Below are 22,464 nucleotides of genomic sequence, written 5' to 3'. Positions count from 1 at the left end.
TGCAAAATGCGGTCTACTGTAGCCACTTGAGAAGCACCATCCAGGTAAGGGAGATGAATAGGTGGATCTTGCCCATAGAGAGCTTCATAACGGGTGGTCTAAATGGCAGAATGGTAAGTGATGTTATACCACCACTCCACCAAAGGTAGCCAAGACGTCCAAGCAAAGGGCTTTTCACTAGTGATGCACCACAAATAACTCTCTAAACATTTGTTAAGTATTTCTGTCTGACCATCAGTTTGGGATGGTAGGTAGTGGACATTTTCAGTTTAGCGCCCAAGTGCTGAAACAGCTCCTGCCAAAAATTGCTTAAAAAATTTTGATCTCTACCAGACACAATAGATTCAGGTATCCCATGAAGCTTATAAATTTGACTAAGATACTCCTGAGCTACTGTTAAGGCAGTGAAAGGATAGGCTAAAGAAATGAAGTGACCATACTTGGTCAATCGATTAATCACTACAAGAATGCAATCAAAACTCGATCCGGTATAGGTAGAGGTCGCAAAAGCCCTGGTGAAGCAGAATTATCAGTTTTGCATCGTTGGCAAACAACACACTCACAAGCCCATCGCTTAACATATTTAGAAAGACCCTTTCAATATAACAATGCAAAGATCCTATGCCGAGTAGCATGGATGCAAGAATGACCCCCTAAGGAACTACCATGAAAAAGACCAAATATGTATCTTATAAGCTGAACATCATTCCCCACCACGATCTTCCCCAATCTGCGAAGGAATGTATCGTGCCAATAATACTTGGGATGCAACTGTGGTTGCATTTGAACATCCTGACACAACTAGTGTAGCTTCTCATCTGTCTCATATGAAGCAACAATGTGATCGCATACCTCAGACCAAGAAGAGTCAAGACTCCCTTTACATTGGAAGAATTGGTGTTTGTGTTCATGAGGTTTCTTGGACAAAGCATCTACGACTGTATTCTGAGCCCCCTTTCGATATGAAATCGAATAATCGTACCCCAACATATTAGCAACCCACTTCTGTTGGTAAGGTGTAATTGCTTGTTGCTCAGATAAAAATTTCAAGCTTTGGCGATCGGTTTTGATTACGAAATGTCTTCCCACAAGATAAGGATGCCATTTCTTGACTGCTAAAAGCACTGCTAGCATTTCTTTGTCATAGATGGACAAATCTTGATACTTGACTCCCAAGGTTTTGCTGAAATACGCCACTAGCCTCTGTTTCTACTGCAGAACTGCCCCGACCCCTTGTCCACTAGCATCTATTTCAACACAAAAAGTCTCTTGAAAATTTGGCAAGGCTAAAACTGGAGCCTAACAAATTGCTTCTTTAAGCTGATCAAACGATGTCTATTCCAACACTGTCCATTACCAGACAACATCTTTTATTAATAAAGTGGTGAGGGTCTTAGCTAGTAATCTATACCCCTTAATAAATCGCCTGTAGTATCTGGACAATCCAAAGAAGCCTCACAATTCCTTGACAGACTTCGGAGGAGACCAATCAAAAACACCTACCACCTTAGTTTGATCCATACTGACAACCCCTTGAAAAATAACATGCCTAAGATACTCCACTTGAGTAGTTCCAAAAATACACTTAGATCTCTTATCAGAAAGCTGATTAGACCACAATACTTGTAGCATCTCTTGCAAATGAATCAAATGATCAGTCCACTTTTGGGAGTACACGAGTATATCATAAAAAAAACAAGAATCGATCTCCTCAATAATGATCTAAAAACTGAATTCATCAATGATTGGAAGGTAGGAGCATTAGTCAAGCCAAATGGCATGACCAAAAACTCATAATGGCCAACACGATTTTTAAAAGTTGTTTTGTACACATTCTTCTCCCACATTCGAATCTGATGATAACCCAAACGCAAATCCAATTTAGAGAAAAATTTTGCTTATCCCAATTCATCAAGAAGTTCTTCAATGACAGGTATAGAGAACCTGTCTTTGATGGTTAGTTGGTTAAGCTGTCTGTAGTCAATACACAATCTCCAACTGCCACCTTTTTTCTTCACCATCGCCACAGGAGATGCAAAAGGGCTATTGCTATCGCGAATTATCCCTGTTGCAACATTTCTTGTATCAGTTTCTCTATTTTAGTCTTCTGTACTACAGGGTACTTGTAAGGCCGCATCTTAACTACCTTAGATTCATTAATCAAGGGAATCTTGTGATCTTGTAATCGAGGAGGAGTAGGCCTATGGGACTCTGAAATATATCTTCAAACTCATTAAGAAGGGCTTACAAATCTGGTGGCAATTGAACTAGCTGCATCTTAAGGGCAGTCTGATCACAAGAAGTTGATAACATAGGACATGGACCATTACCTACTAGACTTAAACATTTGGATAGTTGACTACTAGGAACAATGTGTAATGAACCTGGCACTATGCCTTAGAGAATGCATCTTTGCCCCATATGATTAAACTGCATAGTCAAATTGGAGAAATTCCATACAATAGGACTAAGAGATAATCAGCAGTGAATGCCAAGCACCAAGTCAAATCCCTTCATTGATAGTATTAAGAAATCGGTAGTGAAACTATAACCCTGTGCTTTCCAAGAAACTGATCTGCATAAACCTTGAGTAGATAATCAAACCCCATTTGCCACCATCACTCTCAACGTACTCCCTGATTCCACTGCCAAATTCAATCTTTTAGCCACCTTAAAATCTATAAAATTATGTGTGCTGCCTGAGTCCACTAACACAACCACCTCATTTTGACCAATTACAGCTGGAAACCTCATAGTATTATGTACCTGCAGTCCTTGGAGATCATGTAACAATAACACAGGAGTAGGAATTTCTAGAACCTGATCTGCTAGATCCAATTGCTCAGAATAATCTTGAGAATCTTCAGAAGTTGGAATCTTCATGCTAGAACCCTGTTCCCGTAATGGCTCAATAATAAGTTGATAAAACTGATACTTGGAACATTTATGACCTGGTGAGTACTTTGAGCCACACTAGAAACAGAGGCCTTTCTTCCTTCTATCCTCCAACTCCGCTTGAGACAAAGACTTTGAGGGATTTCTTTGTCCTGAATTACTACTTGTCGTCCCCCTTGCTGAGGCTGAGCTCTCCATTCCTTGCTGCACTTTAGAGACAGAGAATAAAGGTCTAGAAGAACTAACTTCACTACTAGCAATTAACCCTTTTCTCATTGGTCCCAACACAATATTCTCGACCTGCCTAGCCAAATTATAACCCTTCAACAATGTTTGAGGCTTAAACAATCGAAGGTACTGACCTATCTCAGGTTTCAAATTACTGATAAATATGTTTAGTGCATAGGTCTCCTGCAAATTTAACTGATTCAACAAGTTCAGAAATCCATCATAGAACTGGTCAACAGATCCGTGTTGCTTAAGCATTACCAACTCAACCATGGGATCAAGGAGAGAATCAGATCCAAAATGTTCCTTTTTTCCCTTAGCATATACCTTCCAAGTCAACTGGTGCAAACTTCTATATCTGTGCACAAAAAATTGATGCCATTCTAATGCCTTCCCCTCTTAATGTAACATAACTTCCCGAACTTTAGCATGTTCACCTATCCCTTCAGCTTCAAAATATATATTCTTCTAACTTAGACCACCACCCTCTAAATTTTCCACCATCAAAGTGAGGAAAGTCTACTCAAGAAGAAGTATTCACATTTTCCAAAGTCCCTCCTCACGAAGACACACTCAAATGTCCTAGATTTGGCATATGAGATACTACTAAATGTTCCTTTGCTGAAAATCCAGGAAAAGAGCCTAAGATACCTTTTCCTTTACTAGACATCAAACTAGTAACTGTAACAAGAGGATTTTGTCCAAAATATTATTCAAATAAAGAATGGAGCTCAAAACGAATTTCAGATCGTACCTTTGAACGAACCTCAAACTTAATTCATTCCTGAAAATCCTTCAAATGTGCGTCAATCCTTACATCTAACTACGCGAATTTGACTTACATTTGAGTCAGCTCCCCTTACATCATTCCCAATTCTTTTTGCATCCTCATAGTCACACCCTCCGCGGCCATGAGAATCAACAAAGCTTTGATACCTTTGTCACGTAATAGATCTGGAAACAGTAAAAGAATAGAAGAAAATGAAGAAAAGGAAAAAGATCGAGAGAAAAGAAGAAGAGAGTACTGAAGAATTTTGATTTCAAATTTCATAATTGTTTTTCTTTTAGTTACTGGTATATAAAGGAACCAAATAATAGTAACAATAGCATAAACCATATTGTTTCAATAAACAGTGTTTCCTGCAAAATGAATCGTTGAAGCTAATACTAATCTATTGGACAAAAAGCACCGTATAACTAGAACAACAATGAGAATTAAAATGCAGCGTTCCAAAGAGAAGAAGTAACAACAATAACAGAAATATGAAAATGATCGTTGGAGCCGTTCCATAACATAGAGACGGTGATTGAAAGCGAGAGCAAGTGCAATAACGTAAGAAAATGAGAGAGAGCAACATGAGGGATTTTAGGGTTTTCTTTAAATTTGTTTACAATTTTATATTTTAAAATTAAATGTTGGATTTAAATTTTAATTTTGAAATTGGGTTTGTGTTTAATTTTTTAGGTTTAGGGTACATAACTTTTTATTTTGGGTTTAGGGTTTGATAATGTATTTATTTAGATATTGGATTTATTTTTTGTTTGAATTTGGGTAATATAGTGGGGTATAGATTAAGGTTTTTCACTTTTAAAATATATTAATTTAATAAGGTATACATAATGTCGGTTAATCCAACTTTAGATTTCAAAATTGAAATCAAACTTACTTAATATTTTTAACTAACATATTTGACTAATCATAAATTGAAATTGATCAAATTTTTTCAATTTGATAAATTTAATCAAATTTACCTAACTTTTGCACACTCTTAGCAGTTGGTACTTATTTATAATTTTATCTACGTATTTAAAATATGGTCCGTATTAGATTTGAAGTTACGTTTAACACCTAAGTTAATGATTAAACTAATGGAGGAACCTAGTTCATAAGATATTGATATGTTGAAGATTCAATTAGGATGTTTTGATGTTTAAAGACCGATTATTTAGAATCTAAGCCATAGTTTTAAGGGCATTTGGTACAATTAACCATTACCTTAAATGCACTTTAAGACAGTTAAAGAATTTTGAAAAGACTATCAACAAGTGTTGGGTGTAATGGTAAGGCACATTGCATTTTAAAGAAGAGAACACGAGTTCAAACCTTAGAGACGACATTATGGATTGGATATCCACTAATCCCGAACATGGACTATAAAATGCACATGAAGAATATAAAAAAAAATTGAGGGGACTAAACTAAATTATACCTTAATTTGAAATGATAATGTAAAACAAGTTAAGATATGCTACAAGTCCTTGTATTCTTCTTACATTTGTAATTTAGTCACCCTCACTTTTATTTTAAGGAATTTAGTCCCTATTTTTTGGATTTAAAAACACAAATCCAATTGTTAACATCGTTAAAAATTATTCTATTAAATTCAAGTTTATTATTATCTTTTTTTTTGTTATATGACTATCAAGTGAGTATTTTTTTCTATTTTGAAATGTCACACTCGTAAATTTAACAGAAGAATTTTAACTATGTTAACAATTGGACTTGAATTTTGAAATCTAAAAAATAGATAAATTAAATTATTAGAAAAAAATAGGGAGACTAAATTATAAATGTTCAAAGAATACAAAAACTTGAAACATGTTTTATCCTATAATATTATGTTATAACTAAATAGTTTAAAATGTTATAATCTTATTTAAAAATATCGTGTTATCATGTTAGTTATAAATTAATTAGGTTAGTGTTGTAACACCCCTTAACCAAATGACTTTTAGACTTAAAAAAAAGTTCCTTTTATAAAAACATCAGTTTCAAAACATTTTAGTGTTGCTTAAATTGAATCAATTAAGTTCAAAAAGGATTCAATATGATTAGGAATCATTTTGAGATTCAAAATGAAACCATTTAGGTTGAGAGAAATAAGAGTTTTATCAAAATTTAAAATTTTAAATGATTTAAATAAAATCATAAAAATAATATAAAAACAATTTGAAGGCTTTAAAATTATCTAATAACCATTTAGAATCACTTTTTGGGTGATCGAAGGTGCCCGAGGTCTAGTACGAGCATCAAAGGGCTCAAAACAATCAAACCAGTCTAGGGCATTATCAGGGGCTAGGTAATGATACATAATCCTTATACTATAGCATTTTAGCTACTGACCTATTTTGGCCCGATATCTAGGGTAAGGGTATCGAACTCTAGGCTCCTAAAGTTGAAAAATAGTCCAAAACACTTGAAAATCATGCCTAAACATGTCCATATCATTACACGTTCTAGCACATTTCAAACCAATTTTAAAACTCATTTAACTCATGAAGCAACCATAAACATATTCAAAGTAAACCATGGAACAAAGCTTAATAAAAAGCACATAAATAACTTGAATTACAAATCAAAGTTTTACGAGTCCAAATTTAAACTAAGTCTTAATATATATATGTCATAGTTCTAATGTCAATTACCATCAATAATTAAATTACAAACTTTAAACCTTGTTGAAGGATGACATGAAGCTCCCAAGCCAAAACCACAACTATTCGACAAATTTGATACCTACATGTTTAAACAACACTTATCCTTGAGTACTTAATGAGCTCCTCGAGCTCACCACTACACCAAAACAGGCTTTTAACGGCATTTTTAGTGGCGTTTGGATAAAAAAACGCCGCTAAAGATCGAGCCTTAATGCGCCACTAAAAACGGGCATTAGTGGCATTGTTTGGAAACATGCCGCAAAAAAACAAAGCCCAACGGCATTGTTTTCTGACCTTTCGGGGCTTTAGTGGCGTTTTTAAACAAGCGCCGCTAATGCTCGGGGCTTTAGCGGCGTTTTTGAAAAAGCGCCGCTAATGCTCGGGGCTTTAGCAGCATTTTTGAAAAAGTTCCACAAAAACATTTTATCTGTCTATTTACTATTTAATTTGTTTATTTATATTAATTAAAATTAATTTATTTTTAATTGAAGATTTGTTAAAAATGGATAAATTTGAAATAATGACAGGTCGAAATAATTTGAAATAAAAAACATAGAAAAATATTTATTAAAAATAGAAAAATTAAAATACTATTATTTAAAATTTTTGGGGTATATGACTGATTGATTTTTAATTTATAAATTAAATAATTTCATATATAATTGTAAAAAGATACGATAGTATTAATTTTAAAATATTTAATTAATTATCATTATAGTTTAGGGTTTAATATATATGGTTTAGGGTATATGGTTAATTTAGGATTTAAGGCTGGTTTAGGAGTTACAATTTTAAGGTTTATAGATTATGGAATTAGGGATTATGGATTAAGGATTTTAGTTTAAGGGTTGTGATTTAGGGTTTATAGATTCAATGTCAAGTTAGGGTTCAAGGTTTAGATTAATTAGTGTGTTTTAATTTATATTAAATAAGGTTTAGGGGTTAGGGATTAGGGATTCAGGTTAGGGTTTAGGGTTTAGATTAATTAGTATTTTTTAATTTATATATTAAATAAGGTTTAGGGTTAGTAGTTAGGGGTTACGGGTTTTGGGTTAGGGGTTTGTGGTTTGTGGTTAGAGGTTAGAGGTTAGAGGTTAAGAGTTAGTAATTTAGGGTTTAGAGATTCGGGGTTAGGTTAGGGCTTAAGGTTTAGACTAATTAGTATTTTTAATTTATATATTAATTAAGTTCTTATATAATTGTAAAAAAGGGGTTAGGGGTTTAGGGTTTATGTTTTATGATTTAGGGTTTAAGAGATGGGGTTTAAGGTTTAGATTAATTGGTGTTTTAAATTTATATATTAAATAATTTCTTATATAATTGTAAAAGAGATAATATTAATTTTAATATATTAAAATTATGATTATAGTTTAAATTATTTAAGAGATAATAGATCAATTTTATATATATTAAATGGTTTAGGATTTAAGGTTTACTTTAGATTTGTTAAATGATGAAATTTTATACAATTAATTAATGTTTTTATATTTAAAAATATTTAATCTAAATTTAGATTAAATGGTTTAAACTATTTGATATATTTAAATATTATATTTTGAGAGTACTTAGTTTTTTTTATAAAAATTTATTTTATAAAAAATAATAATAATAAATATTTTATAAAATCACTTAACTAATAATTTTTAACAGACAAAATAAAAAAAATTTAGTAGAGCAAAACAACGTCGTTTTGTTCAAAATAAAATAATTTTTTGTGGCCTTTTTACAAAAAATGCCGCAAAAAGTAAGCAATAGCACATTTTTATAAAAAACGACGCAAAAATCATTTTACTTTACATAATCGTGCCATTTTACCCAAATTTTCCCCCGTGAAATCCTTAATCTTCCCATGGCCGACAATGTTTTGAACTTTGTTTTGATACCCGTTCCCTTTCCATTCACCAAGCCCTTTCTCCTATTACCCTTTCCCCTCTCCCTTTCTCTCTTTCCTCTTCACCTGACCCTATCAAAGGAACCTAGCTTTCGATCTCGCTACCAGACGACGTCCCTTTTCTTTCTCAGTCTCTTCGTTGCTGGAAAACCCCAAAATCTCGTCCCTTGTTCTTCTATTTTAGCTGCGCCTTACATTGAATAAAATATCAGTATTTTCTCAGTCTTAATCGACATTGTGTTTTTTTTATTTTCTCATTGGCTGTTTATTTTTGTGTTTTTCTTTAATTTCTAGATCTGCTATAATTTATGTCGAAACCATTTTTTAATTTGAAAAAATGAAATAGGAATCGACTTTGAAAATGAAAATGGAGTCGCCACCGACCTTTATTGGAGGTGTGATGGGATCACCTTGAAAACGATTTTAGGTCTACAAATTTGGAAAAAATAGGTTCGGGAGTCGATTACGCACGAGGAAGGGTTAGCACCCTTGTGACGCCTAAAAATTGGTACCGAATCGATTGCTTAATGCCTTAGTGTCAAAATTTTGAAAAGATTTTAAAAATACGATCCTTTGGTGAGAAAACTTGCATAACTCAATTGGATGATAAGACATACCCATTTCAAAGTAATAAACGTCACACTTAGTGAGTTAGGGTGTAACAGTTCAATCTTCAAAATTACGTATGTCTTTTAAATTTTTAAATTTTTCTTTTTTTTTTTTTTAAATTCATGTATTTTGATAAGGTTATTTGGTCATTTTAGGTTAAACGAGAAATCCGAACCCAATAAGTTAGGGTTTAATTTCTCGAAATTCCTAAACACCAAATATTTCCTTTATTTTGACCATATCCAATAAGTTGGGATCCAACATTTTGAAGCCTCAAAAGCTTTATTTTAAAATTGTATGGTTTTGATAAAATAAAAACTTGGCTATCTAAATTTATCGAAAAGAATTGAGGCCCAGTAAGTTAGGGCACAATCCTTTCGATATCCATGAACACCAAGCCTTTTTGAAAATTATGAGATGAAAGGATTGTGTTCTTTAATAAAATATAATTTTTACAAACGAAACATGATTGAATAGCAATACATAATATAAAAGATAAATAGCAACTCAAACCTACATTAAGAAGTACTAAGAAAAATAGGTGAATACAAATAGCAATAATATTATACAAACACCAATATTAATAATTAAGCATCGGATAACTTGATAATCAATCTCCTAAAAAGATACCTCAAAACAATGAAAAGGGAGAAAATTTATAATCGCTATATCCTTTGTACAAAAATTCAAGAGAAATTACATACATGATTTCAAAATAAACCCAAAAAAAAATTTAAATAATTAGTATTTGGAACCAATTAGGAATAGATTTAAAGTAAGCAATATATATTTATTAGTTAGACATGATACATACATACTAATATATAAAAAAGTAAGTAAAACATATTACAAAATTTTAAAAGGAATTAATTACATATAAATAAAATTGATTTGAAAGACATATGCAAATATATTAAAAAAACTTAAAATTAATTATCATATAAAATCAAAACATTGATACGTACTAAAAAATAATTTAATAAGCTATGTACTTATATGAATAATAGTATTATAACAAATATTATTACGTAAAGATATACCATATAGGAATATATATGAAAAGAGAAAATAAAAAACAATATAAAATAAAATATCAAAAAAATTATTCAAATTACAATAAACTCCAATAAAATACATAAAATACTTAATAATGAAATAAATCATAATATATTATATTTAAAACAAAATACCTAATGGATTTAAAACATCAATGTATAATAAATTAAAATAATATTAATTAAAAATTTAAAATAATAGCATATTATATTTTAAAATTACACTAATAATAAATTTTAAAACAATATCAAATTTAAATATTAAAATAATAATAGATTTTTTAGAAATAAATATGTCAAAATAAGAATTAAATAGATTTAGAATTAAATAAAAAAACTAAATTGCCACTAGAATTAAAAGAGAAAGAAAACGAGATGAATTGATAATTGATTCAAAACTGAGGGATCAAAACAGCAATTAAACACAAATGTTTGGATGCTCAAATCCGATCAATGAAAATGGCGCCGTCCAACTGTGGATCTAAATGAGAATGGAATCAAATGCGAGGTAATAATTAAAAAAATCAAAGAAAAAGAACTGCATTAAAACGAAACAAAATGGGAGGGGCTCATTGCGCAAATTTCCCCTCGATCCAAAATGCGCGGATCTGGCCTCATCCGGGTCTGGTTCAAGCGCGGGTCATGGCCACCAAAACGGTATCGTTTGGAAGCTATTATGCAAACTTCAAACGGTGCCGTTTCCGTAATTAACATAAAAATAAAAAAAACCCTAAACTAAACCCGATCTGCCCTTTGAAACAAGAACCTAAGCACTCTCCTCTCAACTCCGCGTCGTTTCATGCCTTTAACCTCCATCCGACTCCGATTGCGACGGAGTAGAAGGCAAGTCGGCCACCAAGTAGGTGTACTCTTCTTTTGTTTATCATTTCTTTTGTTTTAGCACATGAAACCATGAAAAAAGAAAGGAAAACAAAAATAATATAAATATATATATATACTGAAATCACCTTCGAATTTCTGCTATATGCTCTTTTCTTTTTTATTGATTTTTTCCAAAATCCCATCCCTTTTACAGTGTTGTATTTGGCTTTATATAGCCGAATCAGAAAAAAAAAGAAAAATAAATAAATAATAAAAATAACATCTCTTTCTCTGCCATTTCTGTTTTTCGATTTCTTTCTGTTGCTTGTGAGTTTGTTGTGGTGCAGGTTTGGAAGTTGTACGAGCTGTGGACGTGGCGGATACGGAAGGTACGGAGAACCCTGGTGGCTGCGGCGCTAGAGGCTCGCCATTGCTGCTAGGGTTTCTAGTTGTGTTGCGCTGCGTTGGGCCATGATAGTTGGGCTAAATGTAGTTTAGGTATCATGTTGGGTATTTTTTGTTCGGGCCGCTGGAGCCCATTGTAATTTGGACTGCGGCCTATTTAAAATTTGGTTTTCTTTTTTTATTTGGTTTATTTCACTAACGGGCAAGACAAATTGGGCCTATTACAATTTATTTTCTCTTTTCTTCTGAATTCTAGGTTATGTTGGTTTGGTGTTTATAAAATTGGGGTTTTCATTTATGTTTTCAGTTCTTCTGAAATTTTTTAATTTTTTTAATTGATACCTTAAGCAATCTTAGGTTTGGAAAAAACCAAATAATAATATGTTAGTCCACTCTAATCTCATTCTTTTTTCTTTAATTTCCTTTCATTTTTTGTATTGTCAGTTAATTTCTTCTGCTGTTCAAAGATGTCATTTATCCGAAGATCTTTGCCAATTATCAATCGTTCTCAAGAGCTCTCCTCCAATCATTCGAGTTTCAAGTGAATACTTTTCAGTGTTCCTTTAATTTTTGCCTAACAATAAGCTCATCACTCCCTCAATTTTGTCTGATCGTATGAGGGTAACTTTTCAAATTTACCTCTTCTTTTATGTTTATAATTTGTTTTTTTTTTGGTTATGGGCTTTCCCTATTTGCGTGTAGATTTTTTTTTTTGCTGTATATATGATTTTTGTTTGACCATTGTTTGTGTTTTTGCATTTTTTCTGGAGATAGGAATATTTGGTAGTATTTTTTAGCTTTGAATTTGAATTTGTGGATGAAATCTGGGTCCCTTGTTTGAGGCTGAATGGTAGGGTCAGTGTTGTCAAGGCATGTACCTAGGTGCGTCTGTGCCTTTGCAGCATTCAACAAAAATGCCTCAGACCTTTCCAGGCGAGGCCCATTTAATGAGGCATAGACACGTTGTGTGCCTTGGTGCTCTTTTTTATAAGGCAGTAGACTTAGATAAACCTGGATGATTGAACTTTTAACTAATAAGAAAGGGATAATGTCAAACTTGACTGGCCAATATATTATATATAAGCTTTATACTTCTAAATATTGTTTTACATGTGATGGAGAAATAAGAAAGGGATAATGTCAAACTTCTAAATATTGAACATACTTGCGTCAGAGGCATACTCGTATCAAAACTTCAAAATGGCATGGGTTTGGTGATTGTGCTTCATGTGTTGGTAAGTACATTGAATATTTTTAGCTTGACTGCTAAAGCTACACTGGCTATTTCATTCAATCCGGCCATATTATGCAGCCACATTGATGATATATATTCAAGATGAGTCGACATCAATTCCTTTGGAATGTCAAGGTATTATGCTCTACATTAATTATTCTGCAAGCAAAAGCTTTATTTTAGAAACAAGTCTAATCATTTATTTTGTACTTTTTTTTTGCGCATATTAGTTACTCCTGGAGCTTTACACCGTATCAAAGTCAATTCACGACTTCCTAGAAAGTAATTACTCCCAGGTTTTGTAATTGAGCAGTTTGTGCTAGAGGTGAGACTTTGTTATCATTTTAATGCCAATTTTTTGGTTCTACACACAGAAGGAGAGCCTCTTTTTATTTTTCTCTCTTTCTTATAACCTTTTTCTGTGGTTGTGAGTGGAAACAGTAGCACATAGGCCATAAGATTGTAATATGAAATTATACACTGGACATGTGGTCTTCATATTACTAACACGATAATGTGCTTTTGTAGATGCTCGATGTGTATGGAAATCATGTTGAAGAAGGATTAGAAGTTCAATTCCAATTGGATGGTTTTAGCATCCCAGGTCTAATAGGCTCAAAGCATAAGGTTGATTCTTTAAACTGCTCTTTGTCGGCTCTCAAAGGGGGAATAAAAGTGTCATTTTAATTTATACTGCATGTTCAATATTTTTTATGAATTTGATGCTAAAACTTGTAGTCAAAATTACACTTTTTGAGATATGAGCATGATGGTGTTCTTAGGTGGATAACCTTGGACGCATTGACCTTGGGGGCCTACTGAAAGTAACTGCAGGTTATGGAAAACAAGGTATGTACCTTCATTCTTTAGATAGTTGGTGTTTCTTGGCAAAGTTGTCCCATTGAAAAGACTGTGAATTTCCTTTCAATATAAATCATATGTTGTCAGTTTCAAATTCTATTAATTTTTCCAGATCAGTTGTAACTATACTTTTAGCCAATTTTTTTCCTGCATGCCTTGCTCCTGCAGTGTCTCTATCTATTTTACATGGTGATAAAGTAACTTTCAAGCAAGCATTTCAAATGGTGTTCTTAGGGAGCTACGAATATCATCAAGTTTCAATAATTATTCACTCTTGTTTCATTTTCACCATTAATAAAATAAACCTAATTTTGCAATTGTCTTTTAATTGGAACAACATCCATTATCATCATCATCATTTATAACAATAATGTTCTCCTATTACAATTCAGTTACCAAAACTAAATTAACCAATTTCTGTTCTAAAATGGATGTGGTTTGAGATTATTTTTATTTTAATGCAATTCTGAATCTATTATTTGGGCAGTTTTCTCAATATGTGGCCAGAATTTAGCAGAGAAAATAAAAGTTGTACTACTTTGATGAAAATATGTGTATTATTCTATTTTGAAAATTGTATGTAATGTTAATAAAAGAGTAAATAAATTCTAATTTACTTTTAGCATGATGGTACTTTGTCCCAGCACTGTTCATTTAAGGGAAAGCTTCATTAAATCCTGATTCAGCTGGATAAGATAAAACCATGTTTATAAAATTTCTAGACAATTTTATCTATTTTGTAGTGTTATTTTGCACTGTAGTCTATCGTCTAGCACAACACCTGTTTCTTTTATTATAATTATTTTTATGGCCTAGCCATAATCGAGAAGGCCGCATATTTACTGGTTTTGTTTCATTGTTTGTTCTTGGTTACCACCATTTCAAGTCAATTTGTAAATTCTATTTTAGTAACTTTGCTTGTTAAGTGTATATTAATCCTTTTAAATGTCGCTTAAGATTACCAACTATTTTATATTTGCTTGCCTTGTTGCTGCTACAGGGGGATCTCTTTTTGGATATGATCTTGGTGTTTCTGGTCAGATTCTTTTCTATGATTCACTTTTCTTTTCCTTTTTTTCATTGGTTTTTTTCTTCAGCCTGTTTATGAATTCTGTTCATTTATATTAAGTATTAGCAATTGCTGAAATCTTTTTAGATTTGTATCCTATCTTCCAGATTTACTGATTTGCTTTTCAATCAAAACGATGTCTTAAGAAGAACCCTCTCAATCATCAAAATATAATCTTCATATATTATATATTTGGTATTTGGGGATTATCAATGATTCCTAAGCTACTTGCATTATAGATTATGTATCTGTTTCTGTTTGTTAGAAGATTTATGTTATTTGATTCAAAAGAGCTCAATAAGATGCTTATTTCAAGATGCTGACACTGTTTCACTACACCAAAACAGGCTTTTAGCGGCTTTTTTAGTGGCGTTTGGACAAAACACGCCGCTAATAATCGAGCATTAGCAGCGCTTTACATAAAACGCCGCTAAAGATCGAGCATTAGCGGCGCTTTTAGGAAAGCACCTCTAAAAATTATCATTAGCGGCGTTTTTTTGGAAAAACGCCGCAAAAAACCAAAGCCTAACGACATCATTTTCTGACCTTTCGGGGCTTTAGCGGCGTTTTTAAAAAAGCGCCGCTAATGATTGGGCTTTTAGCGGCGTTTTTGGGAAAGCACCGCTAATTCTCAGAGCTTTAGCAGCGTTTTTGAGAAAGCGCCGCTAATGCTCAGGCTTTTAGCGGCGTTTCTGAGCATTAGCGGCGTTTTTGAAAAAGCGCCGCTAAAACATTTTATTTGTCTTTGTTTATTTATATTAATTAAAATTCAATTAATTTTTAATTGAATTTTGTTAAAAATGGATAAATTTGAAATAAAAAACATAAAAAAATATTTGTTAAAAATGGAAAAATTAAAATACTATTATTTAAAATAATTTTAAAAATTTTTAGGTATATGACTGATTGATTTTTAATTTATATATTAAATAATTTCATATAGAATTGTAAAAGATACGATAGTATTAATTTGAAAATATTTAATTAATTATCATTATAGTTTAGGGTTTAATATATATAGTTTAGGGTATATGGTTAATTTAAGATTTAAGGCCGATTTAGGAGTTACAATTTTAACGTTCATAGATTATGGAATTAGGGATTATGGATTAGGGATTTTGGTTTAAGGGTTGTGATTTAGGGGTTAGGGGTTAAAGATTAAGAGTTAAGGATTTAAGGTTTATAGATTCCGTGTCAGGTCAAGCTTTAAGGTTTAGATTAATTAGAGTGTTTTAATTTATATTAAATAAGATTTAGGGATTAGGGGTTAGGGATTTGGGTTAGGGTTTAGGGTTTAGATTAATTAGTGTTTTTAAATTTATATATTAAATAAGGTTTAGGGGTTAGTAGTTAGGGGTTAGGGATTTGGGGTTAGGGGTTAGAGGTTAAGAGTTAGTGATTTAAGGTTTAGAGACTCGAGTTCAGGTTAAGGTTTAAGGTTTAGATTAATTAGTATTTTTTAATTTATATATTAATTAAGTTTTTATATAATTGTAAAAGAAGGGTTAGGGGTTAGAGGTTAAGAATTAAGGATTAGAGATTAGGGGTTAGGGGTTATGGATGGTAACTATCTATTTTGGACAGGATCAAATTATAACAAATAAAAATGAAATACAAAAACTAAAATCATTCCACATCGAACATCTAGCAAAATAGTTATATTTTAGTTAGGAAGAAATATCTCTAATAAAATGGAGATTAGATCAAAAATTAATAATATAAAATCATGATTAACGTCTCAATCTTTAATAGAAATTTGATATGTGAGAGATTAATTGCTTACATTGGATAATTCTAACTTAATAATTAATTACAGCCATTTAATATTTTTTTTCTTATTAAAATCTATGATATTTATTTTGGGAATACTTAGCTTTTTTTTTATAAAAATTTAATTTAAAAAACTAATAAATATTTTATAAAATAACTTAACTAATAATTTTTAATAGATAAAATAAAAATTTGTAGTAGAACAAAATAACATCGTTTTATTTAAAATAAAATATTTTTTAAACAGATAAAAAATAAACAATAGCGGCGTTTGCGTTTTTATAAAAAACGCCACAAAAATCCTTTTAAATTGGCGCCATTTTACCCCAAATTTTCCCCCCGTGAAATCCCTAATCTTCCAATGTCCATACCCGTTCCCTTTCTATTCACCAAGTCCTTTCTCCTATTACCCTTTCCCCTCTCCTTTTCTCACTTTCCTCTTCACTTGACCCTATCAAAAGAACCCAGCTTTCCATCTCGCTACCAGACGACGATGTTTTGAACTCCTTCACCGTTTTCTCTACTTCCCCTTTTTCTTCTGCTTTCCAATGGCTATCCCCGCCGCAAACGTTTAACAAAAAAACACCCTTTTGTTTATACCCAATGCCAGTGTATCCACGCGCTTTATGTCTTTTTAATTTGTAACCAAGACTATCAAGGTCCCTGAAGGCTTGGATTATGAGCTTTACAATAGGAACGACATCAACAGGATTTTGGGACCTAAGGCTTCTTGTATCTCTTTCAAGGATTCTGCTTATAGGTGCTTTGGGTACATGGTTTCCAAGAAGAAATACATCTATACCATTGATGATGACTGCTTTGTAAGCTCAACCCTCGTCTTTTCCCTCTTCTATTTTTTGTTTTTGAATTTTGGGTTTTGGTGGGTTTCTCCGAAAACAGTCTTCATTTAAAAGATTTGGGTTTGATCTAACTTTTTTAATACTGTTTTACTTTTGGTTTTAAGTCTCGTGTAGAGCTTCACAGGAGACCTTGTATATGACACTTGTTTAATATATTGCTAATTAGTTTAAATTCTTGGTAGATCCCAAAAGATGTAAATTATGTATGATCACAATCAACTTACTTTTGCTGAATAAAAATGTCGCAGGTTAAAAGTTGTTTATGTTGCCTCTGTTTTCTTTGATATATATATCTTCCGTTCCCTTCTTGAGTCTGTATGGACTTTATAGTTTAGAATTTGTGTGTTAAGAATTGAGTTATTCTCTTGTTTCTAATGTTTGTAGGTTTCTTGTGGCTCTCCTTGTAGCATGCTGTTCATTTGTTGTTATTGGTGGTTTCCTGTTCTTCAACTTTAGGTAATGTATTTGAATATTAATTTACAGATGATTGTGGAAAGTTTATGGTAAATGATATGTTAGCATAGTGAAGCTTTTTTCTGTACAACTTTTGTTGCAAAATCTTTTATGCCTTGATTATATTTCTTAAAAAAATTACCTCTTGATGTATGGATGTTTAGATCTTGACTTTGATTTTGGAATTTTGCATTTTGTTTGTTGTTTTGGTCACTTTAAAAAGCTGTTTTCTTTAATGTAGTTTCCTATCTTTTATTTGCTATTTGGATCTGCAATTACATAACATCTTTTGATCTGTGTTCCATGTTATGTTTTCAACTCAATTCCTACTTTGGTTTGTCCAAAATTTAGTCATTTACCAATGTAATATAAGCCTTAGCTGCCTTTCCTAATAATGTTATGAAACATAGTGTTTTCTTCTTTTTTATTGTCTTTCATGTTTGATTTGTAAATCTTGAAATGTTGGTTGATTTTTGGATGCATATTATGTGTGTCTAATTGCTTTAGAGATGATTTTAGAGCTTATATTGAAGACATATGGCATTTCATTTGGTAAGTTTAAGGGCTAAAAAAACAAAAAAATAAAAATAAATGGAGAGCTAAAATAACTTTGTTATAAATTTAGAGGGCCAAAAAAATTATTAGACCAAATAGAAATAAACATTTAAATACTAAATATATAAATATATATTAGTAATTTGATTCAGTAATGTGTCACCTAAGGACAAGGCATAGTTGAAGCTGTCAATAGAAATCTATAAATTAAAAAAGAAAGAAGTCATAAAAACTTCCTTGGAATCAGCTTTTGTCAACTAAACACATAAACAAAATAAATAAAAAAACAAGTTCTGAAACATAAGATTGGTTGGAGAAATGAGAGATCTTTCTTCTCTAATTAATAAATTGAGAGGTTCAAAAGATTCTATTCAAGTGTGAGAGAGAAGAAGCAAATTTATGAAGGCAAGCTATTAGTCTGTGTAAGGAAAGAGTTACCCCATGAAATGAATGTTTGCTTGCGAGCCATTATAGTGGGAAGTGGTGCATTTAAATGAGTGAGTTATACACTGCTTGATGAGAGTGCAACTACCTCTCATCTCTCACTATTTATTTAATAATTTTTAAATATTCTTATTTTTATATCATATTCATGTTATCTTCTAATGATATTTTGTGTCTGTCTTTTTTATTGCTTGCACGCTTTTTATTGCTTTTATTTTATTTTTTAAATTGAAAGTGTTCATAAATTAGGTTCAACCCATTACAAATTTATTCCTATATGAAAATGTATATACTTTATCATTAAATATAAATAAAATAAAATAGAGATGGAATCAAATTAAACCGATTTACTTTGCATTGATATTACCATTTTTAATTTGGGCAAATAAAAGAAGGCTCCATAAGGGTTTCATACTTAGCTGGAAAGCTAAATTTATGATAATATATCGACCACCCAAAGACCTTGAATTAATGTTTAATCAATGTAGGTCACATTCTTGCTCATCCTTAATGAATTGCATGCTTTGGTTGTTGATTTTTATTTTTGTTTAAAATATAAAGCAAGCCTAAGCTTAGACATCCACAACCTAAATCCCTACCATACAGACACAGTAACCAACAGGCAGGCTTAAAAAAAGCAGTGCTTTAATTGGGTTGTAGACATATACTCCTAGTTATGCTAGATGTTGGTATTAACAATCTAAAGCTAATTGAAGACCTACTTTGTGAGTAAAATATGTGCTTATTTACTTTGTTGTTCATAGAATGGAACATATGAAATGCTTGGTGGTACTTTTTTTTATTTACCGATTGTGGAGATTTCTTTTGACATGTTTCTCTTTGGGGGTTTGGACAGATTTAGGACTAAGACAACCAAGGTTAGAAGGGGAAGAATATTTATCAATTATTGATGAGTTCATCGAAGCGGTTTTAACACGTTGGCCTAAGGCTATTGTATAGGTTTCTCTCTTTCAGAAGTGAGACTTTTGTTTTATGCTCATACCATGATGTTTATTTGATGGTTACCCCATTTAGTTTGAGGATTTTCAAATGAAGTGGGCCTTTGAAACTCTGAAACGCTATCGGGAAAGGTTTTGCATGTTTAATGATGACGTACAGGTGAGCACTTGGCCCAGCAAATTGCTACTTTTATGGATAGGATTAGATTCTAGTGTAACTTAGATTGCTGCAGCATCACTATGAATGCCACCAATATTAGAAAGTTGTGCTTACTTAATTCTCTTAGGGAACTGCTGGAGTTGCACTTGCTGGATTGTTAGGAACTGTAAGAGCACAACGTCGATCTTTGGATGATTTTCCAAACCACAAGATTGTTGTGGTGGGAGCTGGAAGGTATTTGGCTGACTTATAAAGCTTGGTCTTTCAATATTTCACCATAAATTTTCTACGGCTCCTTGCATCCATTCCCTCACAGCTTTATTTCTCATAAAAACTTTTCTTTCTGGCTTCCAGTGCAGGGCTTGGTGTTCTTAGCATGGCTATTCAAGCTGTTGTAAGGATGACAGGAAATGCAGAAATAGCTGCACAGAACTTCTTCCTACTTAATAAAGATGTACAATTTTGTACCTCCTTTCTAGCTTTTTTCATCCTATTTGTGCAAAGCCTTTTATGTTCTTTTAGATATGTAATGTCCTTTCTCTTGTGCAATGAAGATGTGGATTTTATGAACTAATCATGTAAAAATGTTTTGCTAGAAAATCATTTGCGGATTTCTTTTTATGATATCTACTTCATTCATAGTTTTCTTTTTCTTTTTAGTTTCTTATTTCAACGAGAAAATCATTATGGTTTGACTCTAGGAATCTAAATTTTCTAATTTTTTAATTGTGTTATTAATTTATTATTTTAAATTCTAAAACTAAATTCATTAATTTTTATATTTAGTTTTAAATTTAAAATTTTCATAGAAAATTTAATTTAAATAATATTTTTTTATTTATCCTTTACAAGTATATTTAAAGTTAAAATTAAAAAATAAAACATAATATAATATTTATCGTAAAAATAAATATTATTTGATTAAAATAATTTTTTTAAAGTTATGTTTTTAGCGGCGTTTTTGCGAGAAGCGCCGCTAAAGGTCATGTTCTTTAACGACGTTAGTGACAAAAGCTCCGCTAAAGGTCATGTTCTTTAGCAGCGTTTGTGACAAAAGCGCCGCTAAAGGTCATGTTCTTTAGCAGCGTTTGTGATAAAAGTGCCGTTAAAGGTCATGATCTTTAGCGGCGTTTTTTATATAAATTAGCGGCGTTGTCTATAGCAGCACTTTTTGTGGTGCTTGTGAAAGCGCCGTTAAAGGCCTAAAAAAACGCCGCTAAAAGTCTATTTTGGTGTAGTGTTTATCTTTTAATATTGATTGCAGGTGGAGTGACTTCCATGGATGATTTCTTGAAGGAATTCTTCCCAAAGATATATAGAAGGAAACAAGCACATCTTCATGAAACTGACGACTGCAAAAATGACATCCAGCTCCTCACACTTTTTACGTCTTCGCTCTACTATTTGGAGCCTCTTATGTTACTAGAAACAAAAGGCGTTGAGCCAGCATCCTTGTTGGTGCAGTCAGCTTCTTCCTAGGAGGAGCTATCAATGCAGGTGCGGGTCACAATGTTGATTGTAGGACACATTCTTCTTGATGCAGGCATCTAAATATGTTTGTTATTTTAGGTATCCAACATTTATTGATGCACTTAGAGATTTGGAGATCCTCTTACAATGGTGCACCTGTTTGTAATGTTAACTTTGAATCTTTGGATTTAGGATTTGTTTGAATTATTCTTCTAATTAGTTACTTTTCTAATTTCCTACTGGATAGAAATCTGTTTGACTCTGGATATTTTCATCATTTCAGGCAAGAAAGATTGATTTTTATTACAGTCTGATTATGGTTTTAGTCCCTTTATTATTATAATTTGATTTTAATTTAGTATAATTTGGTTTCTTTAATTTTATAATATTGACGTGAATTTAAAAAAATATATGGTAGATATGTGAATTTCTTATTCGTTAGGACTGATTGGAATTTTAGGTGCTTATTTATTTCAACATAATATTTTAATTCTAAATTTAAATTCATTAATTTTTATATTTAGCTTTAAAGTTAAAATTTTAATAGAAATTTTAATTTAATTAATATTTTTTATCCTTAAAAGTATATAGTTTAAATTTTAAATTTCAAAAACAAAACATAATATAATATTTATCATAGAAATAAATATTTTTTAATTAAAATATTTTTTAAAAGTCATGTTTTTAGCGGCGTTTGTCAAAAAGCGCCGCTAAAAGCCATCTTTATAGTGGCGTTTGTGGGAGAAGTACCGCTAAAGATCATGACCTTTAGCGGCGTTTTTGTAAAAGCGCCGCTAAAGGTCATGACTTTTAGCGGCGTTTATTTCTAAAAACACTGCAAATGTTTGTGGCGTTGACAACAACAGCATTTTTTGCGGCACTTTTGAAGGATGATTTGCATACATTTCACTTACCAAAAGGTAAGTACCTCAGGTCCCCACCTTTCAACCAACACAACTATCAAATCAGGATACAGGTGAAAGCCCTAAATCAACATTGTAAATAAAAAACTGACAACATCTAAGTATGATGAAATTCTTGAATCAATAGCATTAAAATGGCTTCAATTTGACTTACTACATAGTGTTCGATCCACTTCTTACATAGATTTTATAAAACCCATGTGTTAAAAACCCAACATATATATATATATCTAGTTCATAATATTTACCATTTCCAAAATCTCATCTAACACACGAGGAAGTCATAACAATGTCATTTTTGTAAACCGTGAAAAATAAAAAATAAATTATTATTTCTCACAATCTCAAGCATTTAGATATACT

At 31.7% G+C, this 22,464-nt stretch overlaps 1 protein-coding gene and 1 long non-coding RNA gene across 16 annotated transcripts; one reads left to right on the top strand and one right to left on the bottom strand.

The window, feature by feature from the left end:
• Positions 1-8,461: 8,461 nt before the first annotated feature.
• Positions 8,462-16,807, bottom strand: LOC121213663 (uncharacterized). The gene is made up of 2 exons (XR_005909047.1): positions 16,742-16,807; positions 8,462-8,537 (listed from the first exon to the last, which is right to left on the bottom strand). It is a non-coding gene; the product is annotated as an uncharacterized lncRNA (long non-coding RNA).
• Positions 11,535-21,485, top strand: LOC107922218 (NAD-dependent malic enzyme 59 kDa isoform, mitochondrial). Of its 15 annotated transcripts, XR_005909044.1 has the most exons (12): positions 11,569-11,964; positions 12,518-12,578; positions 12,656-12,712; positions 12,808-12,902; positions 13,106-13,204; positions 13,360-13,426; positions 14,439-14,474; positions 17,522-17,593; positions 19,446-19,549; positions 19,625-19,708; positions 19,836-19,942; positions 20,063-20,329. XR_005909044.1 is itself a non-coding variant. In XM_016852128.2 (8 exons), exons 5-8 carry the CDS (start codon positions 13,106-13,108, stop codon positions 21,185-21,187), a joined length of 417 nt encoding a protein of 138 aa, XP_016707617.1. In that variant the 5' UTR covers positions 11,564-11,964; positions 12,518-12,578; positions 12,656-12,712; positions 12,808-12,902; the 3' UTR covers positions 21,188-21,485. The 15 variants fall into 15 exon arrangements, 7 of the variants coding, with proteins under 7 accessions (XP_016707619.1, XP_016707617.1, XP_040942473.1 ...); XR_005909045.1 differs by lacking the exon at positions 12,518-12,578; XR_005909043.1 differs by having other exon boundaries at positions 19,446-19,708.
• Positions 21,486-22,464: the final 979 nt, after the last annotated feature.

This window comes from Gossypium hirsutum, chromosome D01 (genome assembly GCF_007990345.1).
Source record: "Gossypium hirsutum isolate 1008001.06 chromosome D01, Gossypium_hirsutum_v2.1, whole genome shotgun sequence".
Taxonomy (NCBI): domain Eukaryota; kingdom Viridiplantae; phylum Streptophyta; class Magnoliopsida; order Malvales; family Malvaceae; genus Gossypium; species Gossypium hirsutum.
The sequence above is the reverse complement of the archived record's forward strand: the minus strand, read 5'-3'. Positions and strand labels throughout refer to the sequence as shown.

What these genes read in the sequence shown, in the direction of transcription:
- LOC107922218 (XM_016852130.2), top strand. Translation starts at nt 13,106, where the DNA reads ATGCTCGATGTGTATGGAAATCATGTTGAAGAAGGATTAGAAGTTCAA. An exon ending in TAATAGGCTCAAAGCATAAG is followed by an intron (nt 13,205 to 13,359) that starts GTTGATTCTTTA and finishes TGGTGTTCTTAG; the next exon opens with GTGGATAACCTTGGACGCAT. An exon ending in TGCAGGTTATGGAAAACAAG is followed by an intron (nt 13,427 to 14,438) that starts GTATGTACCTTC and finishes TTGCTGCTACAG; the next exon opens with GGGGATCTCTTTTTGGATAT.